General features: G+C 46.1%; 1 protein-coding gene and 1 pseudogene across 1 annotated transcript in view; both read left to right on the top strand.

Annotated features, from left to right (window-relative positions):
- Positions 1–19,164, top strand: part of LOC138786631 (uncharacterized) — a 491,239-nt gene that overhangs the window by 138,316 nt on the left and 333,759 nt on the right. The window contains exons 3-4 of the mRNA XM_069963613.1: positions 9,586–9,653; positions 9,750–9,840. Coding sequence (XP_069819714.1) covers positions 9,586–9,653; positions 9,750–9,840 — 159 coding nt within the window. The remainder of the gene's footprint in view (positions 1–9,585; positions 9,654–9,749; positions 9,841–19,164) is intronic.
- On the top strand, positions 10,177–13,650 carry LOC138787600 (oocyte zinc finger protein XlCOF7.1-like; annotated as a pseudogene).

Here is a 19,164-nt window from a genome sequence, read left to right as displayed (position 1 = left end):
AGTGGTATGTTAGTAGTACATGTGGTATATAGTGGTATGTTAGTAGTACATGTGGTATATAGTGGGTATATTAGTAGTACATGTGGTATATAGTGGGTATATTAGTAGTACATGTGGTATATAGTGGGTATATTAGTAGTACATGTGGTATATAGTGGGTATGTTAGTAGTACATGTGGTATATAGTGGTATGTTAGTAGTACATGTGGTATATAGTGGTATGTTAGTAGTACATGTGGTATATAGGGGTATGTTAGTAGTACATGTGGTATATAGTGGTATGTTAGTAGTACATGTGGTGTGTAGTGGGTATACTAGTAGTACATGTGGTATATAGTGGGTATGTTAGTAGTACATGTGGTATATAGTGGTATGTTAGTAGTACATGTGGTATGTAGTGGGTATGTTAGTAGTACATGTGGTATATAGTGGGTATATTAGTAGTACATGTGGTATATAGTGGTATGTTAGTAGTACATGTGGTATGTAGTGGGTATGTTAGTAGTACAAGTGGTATGTAGTGGGTATGTTAGTAGTACATGTGGTATATAGTGGTATGTTAGTAGTACATGTGGTATATAGTGGGTATGTTAGTGGTACATGTGGTATATAGTGGGTATGTTAGTAGTACATGTGGTATATAGTGGTATGTTAGTAGTACATGTGGTATATAGTGGTATGTTAGTAGTACATGTGGTATATAGTGGTATGTTAGTAGTACATGTGGTATATAGTGGGTATGTTAGTAGTACATGTGGTATATAGTGGGTATATTAGTAGTACATGTGGTATATAGTGGGTATATTAGTAGTACATGTGGTATATAGTGGGTATGTTAGTAGTACATGTGGTATATAGGGGTATGTTAGTAGTACATGTGGTATATAGTGGTATGTTAGTAGTACATGTGGTATATAGGGGTATGTTAGTAGTACATGTGGTATATAGTGGTATGTTAGTAGTACATGTGGTATATAGTGGTATGTTAGTAGTACATGTGGTATGTAGTGGGTATGTTAGTAGTACATGTGGTATATGGTGGTATGTTAGTAGTACATGTGGTATGTAGTGGGTATATTAGTAGTACATGTGGTATGTAGTGGGTATATTAGTAGTACATGTGGTATATAGTGGGTATGTTAGTGGTACATGTGGTGTGTAGTGGGTATATTAGTAGTACATGTGGTATATAGTGGTATGTTAGTAGTACATGTGGTGTGTAGTGGGTATACTAGTAGTACATGTGGTATATAGTGGGTATGTTAGTAGTACATGTGGTATGTAGTGGGTATGTTAGTAGTACATGTGGTATATAGTGGGTATATTAGTAGTACATGTGGTATATAGTGGTATATTAGTAGTACATGTGGTATATAGTGGTATGTTAGTAGTACATGTGGTATATAGTGGTATGTTAGTAGTACATGTGGTATATAGTGGGTATATTAGTAGTACATGTGGTATATAGTGGGTATATTAGTAGTACATGTGGTATATAGTGGGTATATTAGTAGTACATGTGGTATATAGTGGTATGTTAGTAGTACATGTGGTATATAGTGGTATGTTAGTAGTACATGTGGTATGTAGTGGGTATGTTAGTAGTACAAGTGGTATGTAGTGGGTATGTTAGTGGTACATGTGGTATATAGTGGTATGCAGGGCCGTATTTGTCACTAGGCACCCGTGGTCCGGTGCCTAGGGCGGCGCCCTGGGGGGGTGGCACCCGCAGGAAACACTTTTTTTATTATTAAAAAAAAAAAAAAAAAAAAAAAACACGTCCGTAGGCACCGGCCCACGGGTGCCTAGTCCGCGCCGGGGGGGGGGAGGTGTGACGGAGTGGCCGGGAGCAGGCTGGTGGGCAGGCTGGTTCCCTCCCCCCATGCAGCGCCGAGGTCCGGGGTCCGGGGTGCAGGGCTCGTGTTGAGCTTCCGGCACACACAGTCTGACAGAGGCCGGAAGCTCCCAGCTGCAGCCCCGCGGTCCCGGATCTTCTCTCCTGCTCGGCGGCGCTCACGTGATGTAACGTCATCGCCTAGCAGGAGAGAAGATCCAGGAACGCGGGGCTGCAGCTGGGAGCTTCCGGCCTCTGTCACACTGTGTGTGCCGGAAGCTCACCCCCCTGCATCGCACCCCGGACCCCGGACCTCGGCGCTGCATGAGGGGAGGGAACCAGCCTGCCCACCAGCCTGCTCCCGGCCGCCCCGTCTCCCCCAGCCCCACAGCGTCTGCCCGCCCCCCCCCGGCCCCCCTGCATCCTCAGCCTCTCACCTGCCCCTCAGCCTCTCACCTGCCCCTCAGCCTCTCACCTGCCCCCCCAGCCTCTCACCTGCCCCTCAGCCTCTCCCCTGCCCCCCCAGCCTCTCCGCTGCCCCCCCCAGCCTCTCCCCTGCCCCCCCCAGCCTCTCCCCTGCCCCCCCAGCCTCTCACCTGCCCCTCAGCCTCTCCCCTGCCCCCCCAGCCTCTCCGCTGCCCCCCCCCCAGCCTCTCCCCTGCCCCCCCAGCCTCTCCCCTGCCCCCCCCAGCCTCTCACCTGCCCCCCCAGCCTCTCACCTGCCCCCCCCAGCCTCTCACCTGCCCCTCAGCCTCTCCCCTGCCCCCCCAGCCTCTCCCCTGCCCCCCCAGCCTCTCCCCTGCCCCCCCCAGCCTCTCACCTGCCCCTCAGCCTCTCACCTGCCCCTCAGCCTCTCACCTGCCCCTCAGCCTCTCACCTGCCCCTCAGCCTCTCCCCTGCCCCCCCCAGCCCCCCCAGCCTCTCCCCTGCCTCTCCCCTGCCCCCCCAGCCTCTCACCTGCCCCCCCAGCCTCTCACCTGCCCCTCAGCCTCTCACCTGCCCCCCAGCCTCTCACCTGCCCCCTCAGCCTCTCACCTGCCCCTCAGCCTCTCACCTGCCCCTCAGCCTCTCACCTGCCCCTCAGCCTCTCCCCTGCCCCCCAGCCTCTCCCCTGCCCCTCAGCCTCTCACCTGCCCCCCAGCCTCTCACCTGCCCCCCAGCCTCTCCCCTGCCCCCCCCAGCCTCTCACCTGCCCCCCAGCCTCTCACCTGCCCCTCAGCCTCTCACCTGCCCCTCAGCCTCTCACCTGCCCCCCAGCCTCTCACCTGCCCCTCAGCCTCTCACCTGCCCCCCAGCCTCTCCCCTGCTCCCCCCAGCCTCTCCACCTAACCATCAGCCTCTCCCCCCAAACCTCAGCCTCTCCCACTGCCCCCCATCCTCTCCCCTGCCCCCCCCAGCCTCTCCACCTAACCCTCAGCCTCTCCCCTGCCCCCCAGCCTCTCCCCTGCCCCCCCCAGCCTCTCCCCTGCCCCCAGCCTTTCCCCTGCCCCCCCCCCCCCAGACTCTCCCCCTAACCCTCAGCCTCTCCCCTGGTCCCCAGCCTCTCCCCCCTGCATTCTCAGCCTCTTCCCTGACCCCAGCCTCTCTCCCCTGGTCCCCAACCTCTCCCCCCTGCATTCTCAGCCTCTCCCCAGCCCCCCCAGCCTCTCACCTGCCCCCCCAGCCTCTCACCTGCCCCTCAGCCTCTCACCTGCCCCTCAGCCTCTCACCTGCCCCTCAGCCTCTCACCTGCCCCCCAGCCTCTCACCTGCCCCCCAGCCTCTCACCTGCCCCTCAGCCTCTCCCCTGCCCCCCAGCCTCTCCCCTGCTCCCCCCAGCCTCTCCACCTAACCATCAGCCTCTCCCCCCAAACCTCAGCCTCTCCCACTGCCCCCCAGCCTCTCCCCCTAACCCTCAGCCTCTTCCCTGCCCCCCAGCCTCTCCCCTGCCCCCCCCCCCCCCAGCCTCTCCACCTAACCCTCAGCCTCTCCCCTGCCCCCCAGCCTCTCCCCTGGTCCCCAGCCTCTCCCCTGGTCCCCAGCCTCTCCCCCCTGCATTCTCAGCCTCTTCCCTGACCCCAGCCTCTCTCCCCTGGTCCCCAACCTCTCCCCCCTGCATTCTCAGCCTCTCCCCTGCCCCCAGCCTCTCTCTTCCCTGCATTCTCAGCTGCTCCCCAGCCTCCCAGCCCCTCGCCCTGACCCACAGCTTCTCCCTCTGACCCCCAGCCTCTCCCCCTGAATCCCAGCTTCTTCCCTGCCCCCCTACCGCTCCCCCTGACCCTCAGCCTCTCCCCCTGAGCCCCAGCCCCCCCTGAACCCCAGCTTCTCCCCTGCCACCCTAGCTGCCCCTCCCTGCTGGTCCCCTGCCCCCCAGCTGCTCTTCCTTTCCCCCAGCTGCTCTCCCTTTCCCCCAGCTGCTCTCCCTTTCCCCCAGCTGCCTCCCTTCCCCAGTCACCCCCAGTTGCCTCCCTTCCTCAGTCCCCCCCTAGCTGCCTCCCTTCCCCTGTCACCCCTAGCTGCCCCCCTTCCCCAGTCCCCCTGTCACCCCAGCTGCCTCCCTTTCCCAGTCACCCCCAGCTGCCTCCCTTCCCCAGTCACCCCCAGCTGCCCCTGCAGACAAGTTGTGGTCGGAGAAGTCTTCATGATGCTGCGCCAGATGGAGAAGAAAGCAAAAAGTTAGCGACGGCAATCGGAGAAGACGTCACCTGTGAGTCATTAGTAACTGCACTGTAATCACTTCTATAGTGTGCAGAGCCTGTGTACCATTGGGGTCTCAATGGGTCAGTGTATTGTTTGCGGTAGTGTACTGACACAGCCCTGCGGTCACTACAGTACACTAGTGCAAACTTTTTAACTAGGACCCAACTACAAGAGCTGCAGGCACTACAACTCCCAGCATATCCTGAGGGCTGCAGACTGTCAGTACTTGCTGGGAGTTGTAGTGCCTACAGCTGTTGTAGTTGGGTCCTAGGTGCATTATATACTGGATGCTTTGTGGCATATAAGAATATATAGATCTGTGGGGGCTCAGTGCAGGGAAGTGACCCCAGAACATCACTAATAGGGGATAGAACAAAAACATCTCCCCCTATCCCCTATTAGTGCTGTTCTGGGGTCACTTCCCTACACTGAGCCCCCACAGATCTATGTATTCTGATCTCCCACGACGCCTCCAGGACCCAACTACAACAGCTGCAGGCACTACAACTCCCAGAACAGTCTGCAGCCCTCAGGATATGCTGGGAGTTGTAGTGCCTGCAGCTGCTGTAGTTGGGTCCTAGGTGCATTATACACTGGATGCTTTGTGGAAGATCAGAATACATGGATCTGTGGGGGCTCAGTGCAGGGAAGTGACCCCAGAACATCACTAATAGGGGATAGGGGGAGATGTTTTTGTTCTATCCCCTATTAGTGATGTTCTGGGGTCACTTCCCTGCACTGAGCCCCCACAGATCTCTTTATTCTTATATGCCACAAAGCATTCAGTGTATAGGACCCAACTACAACAGCTGCAGGCACTACAACTCCCAGCATGTACTGACAGTCTGCAGCCCTCAGGATATGCTGGGAGTTGTAGTACAGTAGTACAATCCTATGATAACTGCTGCTGTAGACAGATGTATTACTGGACCTTCAGGGCTGATGGTTGTCACCCACAGATTGCAGCCACCAGGAGCCTCTGCACACAGTGATTTATTACAGGGTTGTCCTCTCAGAGACTACAACTCCCAGCATACCCTGAGAGCTGTATAAATGGAGGGTGTTCTGAGATTTGTCACAGATACAGATGAATTCAGGAAAGGAGCGGGGTCAGCATGTCGTGTCTCACTGGTTGTATATTGGTGGCTCCAGGTACCCCAGTCCAACACTGGACAGAACCAGTCCCCCGGCCTCCTTCCTTCCTCCATTACGTCTGTTTGATGAGAACAGCGGGCATCAAGCAGAGCGGCACCCAAGTGCCAGGGTATATACCATGCATGTACAGCAACGTGTGTGGGGGGGGGGGGGGGCGCCTCTGCGTGCAAAGTGCCTAGGGCAGCATGAACTCTAAATACAGGCCTGGTGGTATGTTAGTAGTACATGTGGTATATAGTGGGTATGTTAGTAGTACATGTGGTATGTAGTGGGTATGTTAGTAGTACATGTGGTATGTAGTGGGTATATTAGTAGTACATGTGGTATATAGTGGTATGTTAGTAGTACATGTGGTATATGGTGGTATGTTAGTGGTACATGTGGTATATAGTGGGTATATTAGTAGTACATGTGGTATATAGTGGGTATGTTAGTAGTACATGTGGTATATTGTGGGTATGTTAGTGGTACATGTGGTATATAGTGGGTATGTTAGTAGTACATGTGGTATATAGTGGGTATATTAGTAGTACATGTGGTATATAGTGGGTATGTTAGTAGTACATGTGGTATGTAGTGGCTATATTAGTAGTACATGTGGTATATAGTGGGCATGTTAGTAGTACATGTGGAATGTACTGGGTATATTGGTAGTACATGTGGTATATAGTGGGTATGTTAGTAGTACATGTGGTATATAGTGGGTATATTAGTAGTACATGTGGTATATAGTGGGTATGTTAGTAGTACATGTGGTATATAGTGGTATGTTAGTAGTACATGTGGTATATAGTGGTATGTTAGTAGTACATGTGGTATATAGTGGTATATTAGTAGTACATGTGGTATATAGTGGGTACGTTAGTAGTACATGTGGTATATAAGGGGTATGTTAGTAGTACATGTGGTATATAGTGGTATGTTAGTAGTACATGTGGTATATAGTGGGTATATTAGTAGTACATGTGGTATATAGTGGGTATGTTAGTAGTACATGTGGTATATAGTGGGTATATTAGTAGTACATGTGGTATATAGTGGGTATGTTAGTAGTACATGTGGTATGTAGTGGGTATGTTAGTAGTACATGTGGTATGTAGTGGGTATGTTAGTAGTACATGTGGTATATAGTGGTATGTTAGTAGTACATGTGGTGTGTAGTGGGTATGTTAGTAGTACATGTGGTATATAATGGGTATGTTAGTGGTACATGTGGTATATAATGGGTATGTTAGTAGTACATGTGGTATATAGTGGGTATGTTAGTGGTACATGTGGTATGTAGTGGGTATGTTAGTTGTACATGTGGTATATAGTGGTATGTTAGTAGTACATGTGGTATATAGTGGGTATGTTAGTAGTACATGTGGTATATAGTGGGTATATTAGTAGTACATGTGGTATGTAGTGGGTATGTTAGTAGTACATGTGGTATATAGTGGTATGTTAGTAGTACATGTGGTATGTTAGTAGTACATGTGGTATATAGTGGGTATGTTAGTGGTACATGTGGTATATAGTGGGTATGTTAGTAGTACATGTGGTATATAGTGGGTATGTTAGTAGTACATGTGGTATATAGTGGGTATATTAGTGGCACATGTGGTATGTAGTGGGTATATTAGTAGTACATGTGGTATATAGTGGGTATATTAGTAGTACATGTGGTATATAGTGGGTATATTAGTAGTACATGTGGTATATAGTGGGTATATTAGTAGTACATGTGGTATGTAGTGGGTATGTTAGTGGTACATGTGGTATATAGTGGGTATATTAGTAGTATATGTGGTATATAGTGGGTATATTAGTAGTACATGTGGTATATAGTGTGTATATTAGTAGTACATGGTATATAGTGGGTAGTGGGTTGTAGTGTTGTATAGAGAGTATAGCTTACATCCTGATAAATCAATCACTGATTGATATCAGAGGTAACGTATTGCAGATCCTCTCTATGAGTAGATATAGCTGTGTATACAGTGATTGATATAGTTATTATGTCACTGCTATTAATCTGGTGTATGGCATTTCCCCGAGCCTATTCCCCTTGAGAAAGCCACGGTGGTGAAACGTCGGGGAGGTAGTGGGGGTGTTAGTTTTTAGACTAAATAATCATCCTATTATAAGCTGAATAGTAAGTGGATCGTCCGGCAGCTGAGTGGCGGTGACTGTGCTGGCGGAATGACGGCTGCCGCTTAATAAGAGGGAAATAACTATATCAGTCACTGTATTAACAGCAATAGCTACTCATAGAGCGGATCTGCAGTAAGTTACCAGAAGGATACGCTAAAAGAATGAAAGGTGGAATCTGATTGGTTGTTAGGGGCAACTGAGCCAGTTTCACTTTACACCAATACCTGTAAAGGGATAGTCTCTATAGAACATTACAACACTGACACCTAGTGACCAGGCTCGGTTACTACAGGTGGTGTTCTCTGATATATTACATATCCTCGGCAGGGGGAAACCATCACAGAACTCAACTGTGCAGCCTGATTACAGGAATTACCTCACAGGAATTACCTCACAGAATTCCGACAAGTGCAAAGGCAGCAAACACAATAATAACATCATTCTGGGAGTGATGTCATCATGACATCATTCTTATCTATGGAATAACAGATGGATAGGACTGGGGAGGTGAGGGATTCTGGGAGTGATGTCATCATGACATCATTCTTATCTATGGAATAACAGATGGATAGGACTGGGGAGGTGAGGGATTCTGGGAGTGATGTCATCATGACATCATTCTTATCTATGGAATAACAGATGGATAGGACTGGAGAGGTGAGGGATTCTGGGAGTGATGTCATCATGACATCATTCTTATCTATGGAATAACAGATGGATAGGACTGGAGAGGTGAGGGATTCTGGGAGTGATGTCATCATGACATCATTCTTATCTATGGAATAACAGATGGATAGGACTGGAGAGGTGAGGGATTCTGGGAGTGATGTCATCATGACATCATTCTTATCTATGGAATAACAGATTGATAGGACTGGAGAGGTGAGGGATTCTGGGAGTGATGTCATCATGACATCATTCTTATCTATGGAATAACAGATGGATAGGACTGGGGAGGTGAGGGATTCTGGGAGTGATGTCATCATGACATCATTCTTATCTATGGAATAACAGATGGATAGGACTGGGGAGGTGAGGGATTCTGGGAGTGATGTCATCATGACATCATTCTTATCTATGGAATAACAGATGGATAGGACTGGAGAGGTGAGGGATTCTGGGAGTGATGTCATCATGACATCATTCTTATCTATGGAATAACAGATGGATAGGACTGGAGAGGTGAGGGATTCTGGGAGTGATGTCATCATGACATCATTCTTATCTATGGAATAACAGATGGATAGGACTGGAGAGGTGAGGGATTCTGGGAATGGATGGAGTGATAGTAATGTGTCTCTCCATACACAGGATTACACAGTAGTGAAGAAGTCCTCTAGTGGGCGCTGTGGGGCCCCTGGGTGTGAAGGATGGGGAAGAACCCTGAGCCCAATCCCGGGGCCCCTGATACATGAGGAAATGGAGGAAGAGAAGATCCTAGAAGTCACCAACAAGATGGTGGAGCTGCTGAGTGGAGAGGTGAGACTGTGGCTGCTGGGAATGCTGGGACATTATACAGTAACACCACTGGAGGGGTGGGGGGGGTGACTGTGTGATCATTGTGTGTGTCAGGTTCCTATAAGGTGTCAGGACGTGGCGGTCTATTTCTCCATGGAGGAGTGGGAGTATGTAGAAGGACACAAGGATCAGTACAAGGATGTGATGCTGGAGGATCAGCAGCCCCTCCCATCAGCAGGTAATAGACAGGACTATATACACACCTCCTCTCTGTATTATCTGGATGGAAAGAATGAATTCAGTCTCTGTATGTGTTCCCTCCAGTCAGATCCAGTAAGAGAACAGCACCAGAGAGATGTCCCCGTCCTCTTCTCCCACAGGATCAGGATCAGGTAGATGGAGATGTTCCCTATGATCTGTACATCCCACCTGACTTCTCCTCCTGTCTGATGACTTTTACAATATTTCTCTCACATCTTATGAATCAGGGGGAAGATGGGAACAATATTAAGGCTCCAGAGACAGATGAGAGCAGTGATGAGCAGTATAAGGAGGACATCACTACAGGTAACCGCCCAGGTGGAATATGATAAGCTCTGTGTCCTGTCAGTCTTCTCTGCTGTATATTCCCCTCATACAGTGACACCATTATAGAAGATAACACACACTCTCCATCTATAATATAGACATGAAATTTCCCTATGTGGATGAGGACGATATGTACATCACTACTGATGGGGGGAACGTATTTGCCCTATTTTGGGGCTATTATACCATTTACTCCTATTAAAGTCCTATCAGGTTACTGTGTGCTATCTAAATAGCCTAGGTGTGTGCTGCAGAGATCCTGAACTCGATCAATCTGAGCTGTGATGGCGGTATCCAGGAGAGAGATATAGCTGGTGCAGCGATGGCATGCCCACAACGCGCAGCTTTGCTCACTGGCCGGGGTGAGGGCGACATGGTGGGGGCCCAGTCATTTAGCGAACGCAGACTAACTTGACAGGGTAGAAGTCCTACATGGACCTAAAAATCTGCCGCTTGAGGCGAGATGTTCATCAGAGATAGGTGACCCTGCTCCCTGATAAATATATATATATGCATTTGATTAAATTCAATGAATCTTTCACTATCCCATAGACTCGGGCTATCAGTGTTTGCCATTCATGGCTCCTTCCCAGCTCTATTGGATGTGGACATGGAGCAGGTCGGCTGGTGGGTGTTGTGTAACTCCTGGGTGTCTCAGGCCCTCCAGCTGTTACACAACTACAACTCCCATCATGCCTGGACAGCCACAGCTTTAGCTTTGATGGGAGTTGTAGTTTAGTAACAGCTGAAGGGCGGAGTTTGACACCTATGGACGAGATTATCCCGCTCTTATCCAATCAGACGTCGTTTGCATGTTATCCAATGAGGTGGAAATAGTATAAAGACTGTGGAAGGAAGGATGGATGGGGGGGGGGGAGGAACCAAGAGGGTGTATATATATATATATATATATATATATATATATATATACATATAACATGCAAACGACGTCTGATTGGATAAGAGCGGGATAATCTCGTCCATAGGTGTCAAACTCCGGCCCTCCAGCTGTTATCAAACTACAACTCCCATTAAAGCTAAAGCTGCGGCTGTCCAGGAATGTAATTTACCTCCATTCATTACTTCAATGAATGAATGGAGGTAAATTACATTCATTACTTACAGAGAGCGGAATAGATGAGGTGTGTAGTGCTGGGAATACGCTGCTGTCACCATGTTGGCTGTTGGGAGTGATGGAGGATGATGGGAGGTTCCATGATGTCACATTCTGCACATGATGTCACACAAACAACTACAGATAAATATAGGACACATTTCCCAGGTTATTACTCAGACGTAATCTCTTTTCTATTGGCAGATGAGTGTCCCCGGAGATCAGAGGGAAATCCTATCACCCAGGATACATATGCAGAACCTTCTATTACCCCAGATATACCCCCAGCCCCTCACAGCAAAGATCTGCCGTCTCATCCTGTTATACACGTCCTGGCTACTGATTCACCAGAGATTAACCACAATAAGAAGCAGCCATATATTTGTCAAGAATGTGGAAAATGTTTTATTTATAAATCAACTCTTGTTAAACATCAAATAATTCACACAGGGGAGAAGCCATTTTCATGTTTAGAATGTGGGAAATGTTTTAGACATAGATCAACACTTACTAAACATCTAAAAACTCACACAGGAGAGAAGCCACTTTCATGTTCAGAATGTGGGAAACTTTTTATTTCGAAATCACAGCTCACTATACATGAAAGAACTCATACAGGAGAGAAGCCATTTTCATGTTCAGAATGAGGAAAATGTTTCAATTCAAAATCATACCTCACTTTACATGAAAGAACTCACACAGGAGAGAAGCCATATTCATGTTCAGAATGTGCAAAATGTTTTACTTTGAAATCTAGTTTTCTTAAACATCAAAGAATTCACACAGGAGAGAAGCTGTTTTCATGTTCAGAATGTGAAAAATGTTTCACTGGGAAAGGACAGCTCATTGTACATGAAAGAATTCATACGGGAGAGAAGCCATTTTCATGTTCAGAATGTGCGAAATGTTTTGCTCGAAAAGGAGACCTTGATGCACATAAAGGAATTCATACAGGAAATAAGCCATATTCATGCCAAGAATGTGAAAAATGTTTTAGACTTAAACCAACACTTACTAAACATCTAAAAACTCACACGGGAGAGAAGCCACTTTCATGTTCAGAATGTTGCAAACGTTTTATTTTGAAATCACAGCTCACTATACATGAAAGAACTCATACAGGAGAAAAGCCATTTTCATGTTCAGAATGTGGGAAATGTTTCACTTCAAAATCATGGCTCACTTTACATGAAAGAACTCATACAGGAGAGAAGCCATTTTCATGTTCAGAATGTGGGAAATCTTTTACTTTGAAATCTAGTTTTCTTAAACATCAAAGAATTCACACAGGAGAGAAGCTGTTTTCATGTTCAGAATGTGAAAAATGTTTCGCTCGGAAAGGACAGCTCATTGTACATGAAAGAAGTCATACGGGAGAGAAGCCATTTTCATGTTCAGAATGTGAAAAATGTTTCACTTCAAAAGCACAGCTCACTTTACATGAAACAACTCATACAGGAGAGAAGCTGTTTTCATGTTCAGAATGTATAAAAAGTTTAACTTCAAAATCAAAGCTGGCTATACATGAAAGAAATCATGCAGGAGAAAAGCCATATTCTTGTTGAGGAAGTGAAAAATGTTTTAATTTAAAATCAAGGCTCACTCAACATGAAAAAATTCATATGGAAGAGAAGCCATTTTCATGTTCAGAATATCGAAAAAGTTTCACTTCAAAATCACAGCTCACTTTACATGAAAGAATCCACACAGGAGAGAAGCCATTTTCATGTTCAGAATGTGGAAAATGTTTTGCTGAAAAATCAAAACTTATTGTGCATCCAACAATTCACACAGGAGAGAAGCCATTTTCATGTTCAGAATGTGGAAAAGGTTTTCGTGTGAAATCACGGCTTACTTCACATGAAAGAATTCACACAGAGGAGAAGCCATTTTTGTATGATAAATGTGGTAAATGTTATACGCAGAAATCTAATCTCATTACTTATCAAAAGATTCACTCCAGGGAGGAGCCAATTTACAGCGCTCAATAATCACTCAAACAGCAAATTACTCAAAGAGCAAATCTAATCCAGATACCACAGCTGTGTATTCGCCATGTGTATAGGAGATCTGGCGGTAATACAGATGTCATATACCGCAGCTTCAAACTTGTTACCATTTTTTAATAAAAAAAATTTTAAAACGTAGTCCCCTCTCCCTCCATCCCATATGAATATATATATGGTTATGATGGTGTCACTGCTCCTCCTCCAGGGGTAACTGCTGCCGGAGAATAAACCTTCTTCAAAAAGAACTTTGAGGCCAGAGGAGTATCTTGCCTCAGGCGGCAGATGACACAGGTCCTGAGAGGGCGGCGGCGGCCTCCTCTGCATAGTTAGTGGCCGTGCATACACAGTACAGGAGCAGGGAGTCCCGGGATTATGCTCTATGTACAGTGTATTAGTGCAGTGGCCACAGGATGTACGGACAGGGGAAGAGAATCTTGTCTATCACCAGACTCCTCCACTGTCAGCCATGTCCCCAGGATACAGATACAGCTGACCACCAGCCACTCTCTGCTCCATGACTTCTACTTATAGGTTTCAGGCTGCCGCCATCAGGTGAAGGCACAGGAGGGGGCATTATTATACCATGTGAAGGCACAGGAGGGGCATTATTATACCATGTGAGGACAGAAGGGGCATTATTATATCATGTAAAGGCACATGAGGGGCATTATTATACCATGGGAGGACAGAAGGGGCAATATTATACCATGGGAGGACAGAAGGGGCATTATAATACCATGGGAGGACAGAAGAGGCATTATTATACCATGGGAGGGCACAGGAGGGGCATTATTATACCATGGGAGGGCACAGGAGGGGCATTATGCCATGGGAGGACAGAAGGGGCATTATTATACCATGTGAAGGCACAGGAGGGACATTATTATACCATGGGAGGACAGAAGGGGCATTATTATACCATGTGAAGGCACAGGAGGGGGCATTATCATACCATGTGAAGGCACAGGGGGGGCATTATTATACCATGTGAGGACAGAAGGGGCATTATTATACCATGGGAGGACAGAAGGGGCATTGTTATACCATGTGAAGGCACAGGAGGGGCATTATTATACCATGTGAAGGCACTGGAGCGGCATTATTAGACCATGGGAGAACAGAAGGGGCATTATTATACAATGCAAAGGCACAGGAGGCACATTATTATACCATGGGAGAACAGAAGGGGCATTATTATACCATGTGAAGGCACAGGAGGGGCATTATTATACCGTGTGAAGGCACAGGAGGGGCATTATACCGTGTGAAGGCACAGGAGGGACAATATTATACCATGTGAAGACACAGGAGGGGCATTATTATACCATGTGAAGGTACAGGAGGGGACATTATTATACCATGTGAAGGCACAGGAGGGGGCATTATTATACCATGTGAAGGCACAGGAGGGGCATTATTATACCATGTGAAGGCACAGGAGGGACATTATTATACCATGTGAAGGTACAGGAGGGGATTATTATACCATGGGAGGGCAGAAGGGGCACTAATATAATGTGGGGTCACAGAAAGGGCATTAAAGTTGGTTTTCTCACCTGCTGTAATTCAGCTTGGCACCACTGCGTCCCGCTCTCGTCTCCTGGATTTGGAGATAGCGAGGACGGGATGCAGCGATGCTGAGCTGATTCAGCTCTGTCTCTCCCACTGAGATCACAGACGTCTCCAGGGATAAGACCTCATTACATTTACAAATATTTGACAGATTATCTGACAGATTTTTGAAGCCAAAGCCAGGAATGGATTTGAAAAGAGGAGAAATCTCAGTCTTTCCTTTATGACCTGTTCTCTGTTTACAGTCCATTCCTGTCCGTCAGATATCAGTTGGTGTAATAGGGCCCATAATCCATAAGCCCTGGAGCCATCTGTGATCTGAGAGGGAGACATAGAAACGGTAAAAGTATACAGTATTACAGTATGTTACAGTATCGGGGCAGATAGGGGGCAATAACTGTGTGGGCCATAAAGAAATCTGCCTGTGTGAACGCCCCCTGATTGTAGATCTATAATGCAGGACACCATTACTATGACAGCATTAGTTTCTTGCATTATAAGGCTATGTTCCCACTATGTACCGATTAGCGCAAGCAATGGGCAGAATTAACCCTTTAAAGACCGGGCCAATTTTAATTTTTGCACGTTTGCTTTTTCCTCTTCGTGTTTTAAAGACCCTAACGCTTGCATTTTTCACCTACAGCCCTTATTATTTGCGAAACCAATTGTACTCTGCAATGACAGACCTGACAAAAATGTGCTCCAAAACGGAAAAAATGTTTTACTTACGCAGTGAAATCGGAAAAAACAAAACAAAAAAATTTTTTTTTTTAATTTTGGGGGTGTTTTGTATTTATGCTGTTCGCCCTATGGTAAGACTGACCTGTTATCTATGCTCATCAAGTTGGTACAATTACAACGATAGGAAACTTGTATAACTTTTATTTTATCTAACTGCTGTTAAAAAAAAACAAAAAAAACCTAAATGTTCATAAAATTGCTCTATTCCCGTGCTTATAATACTGTGTGAGGTGCCATTTTTTGCGCTCTGATCTGTACTTTCTAGCAGTAGTTTGCTTGCCTATATGCAACTTTTTGAACACTTTTTATCAACTTTTCTGGATTTGATGTGACCAAGGAGGCTTCTATTATAACTAAATGGATTTCTCATTGAGATCTATGCAGTACATATATACTGCATAGATCCATGAGATCAGTGATCCATTACTAAGGGCTGCAGAAGCCCAGAGCAATGGAGTGCTGAGCCACGATCAGCATTACAGCGGTCAGAACAACATTGCGCATTGCGGAGTGGGGCGGGGTGATCCACTAGTCACTATTCCACCACCGATGGGGTAACATAGCTAATAGCAGCAGTCCCTGGCTGCTGATAGCAGCTGGGAGGGCAGCGGTTCACAACAGAGCCCATAGCAGTGCCAGGGCATACATGTACGCCCTCAGTCGTTAAGGGGTTAATAGTCATGATCATTAATTCCAGACGTAGTTTTACAACAACGTTTGTGGTTTAGCGCTCACTAAAGAACGGGCATGGTTAGTATGTACTAGGAACATAGCCATAGCCATACGAATTTGTCATCTGTGTATTCCCGCAATATAAAGTATTGGTCATCATTGCCCACAAAAATAGCGCGCTATTCAATTAAACTGTGCGCATGCATCAGACTCAAATCATGTCCAAGGGCAACTATAAGCATGCACCAGACCAGGATACTGTGAATATGAGAAAGTGACAATATATAGAGAATAAACCCTTCACGGCGCAATTATATGAAGCAGGTAGCACAGACGGCTCAGTTTACTATCCAAATTGTCCCCAAACTTTTTAATGTGGTAAATAACGGATGCAATGTTGGTTACTCCTGATGAAGCTTCCTTGGTGAGGCGATACGTGTCTCATCCATACACGGGATCCTTATGCAGTGTAGTGAAGTAAAGTTTGTCTGCGGTTGGGCAGAGAATGGACCCTGTATTATATTAGCATAGATTTATTAATATATTGGTCATTCTTTATTGTATTATATAGAGGAGCCATGCTGGAGATGGGACATCTATATTATTCACACACACCACAGCAGGGAGTTACCATAGCAACACACACTGCCTTCTAAGTGTACTACACTAGCTAGGAGAAAGGCCTAGAAAGAGGGCGGGGCTATTCTAATGAGCTCCCCTTTAGAGCCAGTTGTGACAGGAATTCCTTGGTTAGTTGAGTGCAGCTGTGGTAGGCAGTAGTGGATTATAATAGGGGCGTTTCGGGCGGTAGCTCCTGGGGGGCCCATGACCACCCAAAAAGACATACTTTCAGTGATGTACTGTCTCCTGGCTACACTTCCGCCATGATTTGCATGATTCACTGTTTTTTGTGGCAATTTTGCACAAATCAGGACATCATGACATTATCTGTCCTGTACTATGAACGCCAGGCTAGTGCTGCCATGGTTACAGTGAGGTGGGGGGGCCCAGGCCTGGTGAACAGCCCGGGGCCTATGGTAAAGTTAATCCGCCGCTGGTGGTAGGAGAAACATCCTCTGAGGGACTACAGCCTGTGAGGAGATTTCTTAGAGTCAGCGCCCCAGAGACTGAGCCAGTGTGACCGATGGGAGTTATGAAGCTTCCTTATTCTTATTATTGACCAGAGAGGAAGCCTGATCATCTTCACTCACTAGGTTCTGTTTTATGCTGAGGGATGATTTCTCGAATTGTCCATAGTTCTTCTGGGGTCTTAAACTTGTGGCTGATGGCCCGGCCCAGATAACCCTCAAGGACTCTCATCTCACTGGGTTGTGGTTTACTGCCAGCATATAAAAGGGCGACTCCACATATACCACCGTGCCTCCAGATTAACAGCAGTGACCCCTCTCTGGCAGTCGGCCATATTGAGAGATATTAAGCATAAAGAAACAGTCCACGTTATATGGCAGCAGTAATAGAGAAGCCCCAGGGGGGGGACTACAAGTACCATCACCACCACACACCTAGGTGTAGTCCCCTCTATAACCTCTGTGGCCGTATTTACCTCAGGAGGCGGGAGAGAGTTATTACCACTCGGCCTGTGACATGATATATCTTCATTTATTCATCATAACCTCCATCTTCCCTGATATCCCCTCACTGCATACTGCCACACTTACTCTGGTTACTGTGTAGGGGTATGTGCACACTAAGTAGTTCACACAGATAACTTGCCGTTGATTCCGTCCCCAGCTGCGATCCCACAGCTGCCTGTCATTAACCCCTTAAACGCCGTGATCTATAGCAACAGGAGAAGCATTGTCACTGACTGATCGGGACCCCCGATGGCATGTGCCGACAGGTGGGGGTAAACCACTGTGTATAGACTGTCATCTGTGTTTAGAAACACACGTTCCAAATGGGTATGCGCAATAAATTGTCAGCAAGGGGTCTATTCCTTTACCCCAAATCCTTGTTAACCCAATACAAACTCCCTACTAAAAAAGCCTATAAACCATATATTGTATACCAAAAAAGCGAAAACAAGGCTTTCAAATGAATATAATGATTTAATTTGCATATAACAATTAAATTACATGTATCAATTAAAAACACATTAGCAAAAAAGAAAAGAATAAAATAGTATCCTACAAACACACTGCTTATAATAATAGTTTATAAAAAATGGAAAAATACCATATTCTCTAGAGTAAATGGAGCTATTATTTCTATTATTGCAAAGCAAGCCTCCCAATTATGGGCTGAAAAGTGCAGAGTTAAATCTGGCCGCTATCTAAAAATACATAAAAATACAATTGTAGCTGTTCACAATGACTCACCCATAGCAGTGTGGTAGTGCTTGACCCCTACGCACGTTTCGCGTGGCTACGCTTCCTCAGGGGGCGTGTCTATAGCCCTATCCTTTGTGCTTTATATACTATGTGTAATAATTACTTCCGGGGTATCGGCGCATGTCGTGGGAGGGCCGGAAATCACGTCATATTCTCCCGGCACTCATCACTGGAACGCATATCCACGGCGTGGAACGCACATGGACATGCGCACTGCGATCAAGAGGCCGGCCAGAACTGACGTCCTCACCCTGAATCCCAGGACATGCGCACAGCCGGAAGACGGGGACTTAGAATCAAAAAAACATTGCGGATTCACTTATCCTGGCGGGACCTATTTGTATTAGATCAGGAGACGGGTAATGTGAATACAACTATTATAAAATATAAAGTGACAGTGTGCACAGTGTAAAAGTTCATAACTATACAGTATATAAATTAATATTCTCAAATGTAGAGCAAGTAGAGTGCAACAATCGAAAGGATACATTAATCAAAAAGTGCCATAGTAATTACATAAGTGTACAAAAAAGTGCATATAAATACATATATCCCAGTGTAATAAAAATTATCAGTACACAATCAATTCATGTGATTATAAATACAAAAATACAAAAAATACATATAAAAATAAAGTGCATTGTGATCGATTTACATAATTGCATGTATTATACATCTCACATCCTCCCCGTAATTCACACTATTGCCCATCCCATAACAAGCAGTTTTCTCGATGTCTTGTAGATGTTATAGTTTTCCACATTACTTGTCCCTCATATCTTGCCGCTATGCCAGATCCCATATTAAGACTCGATCCCCATCATCAAATATTTCACTAAAAAACGTATAAACATAA

The sequence above is a fragment of the Dendropsophus ebraccatus genome, chromosome 3, assembly GCF_027789765.1.
Source record: "Dendropsophus ebraccatus isolate aDenEbr1 chromosome 3, aDenEbr1.pat, whole genome shotgun sequence".
Lineage (NCBI taxonomy): Eukaryota > Metazoa > Chordata > Amphibia > Anura > Hylidae > Dendropsophus > Dendropsophus ebraccatus.
Note: the sequence above shows the minus strand (reverse complement) of the source record. Positions and strands in the feature narration are given on the sequence as shown.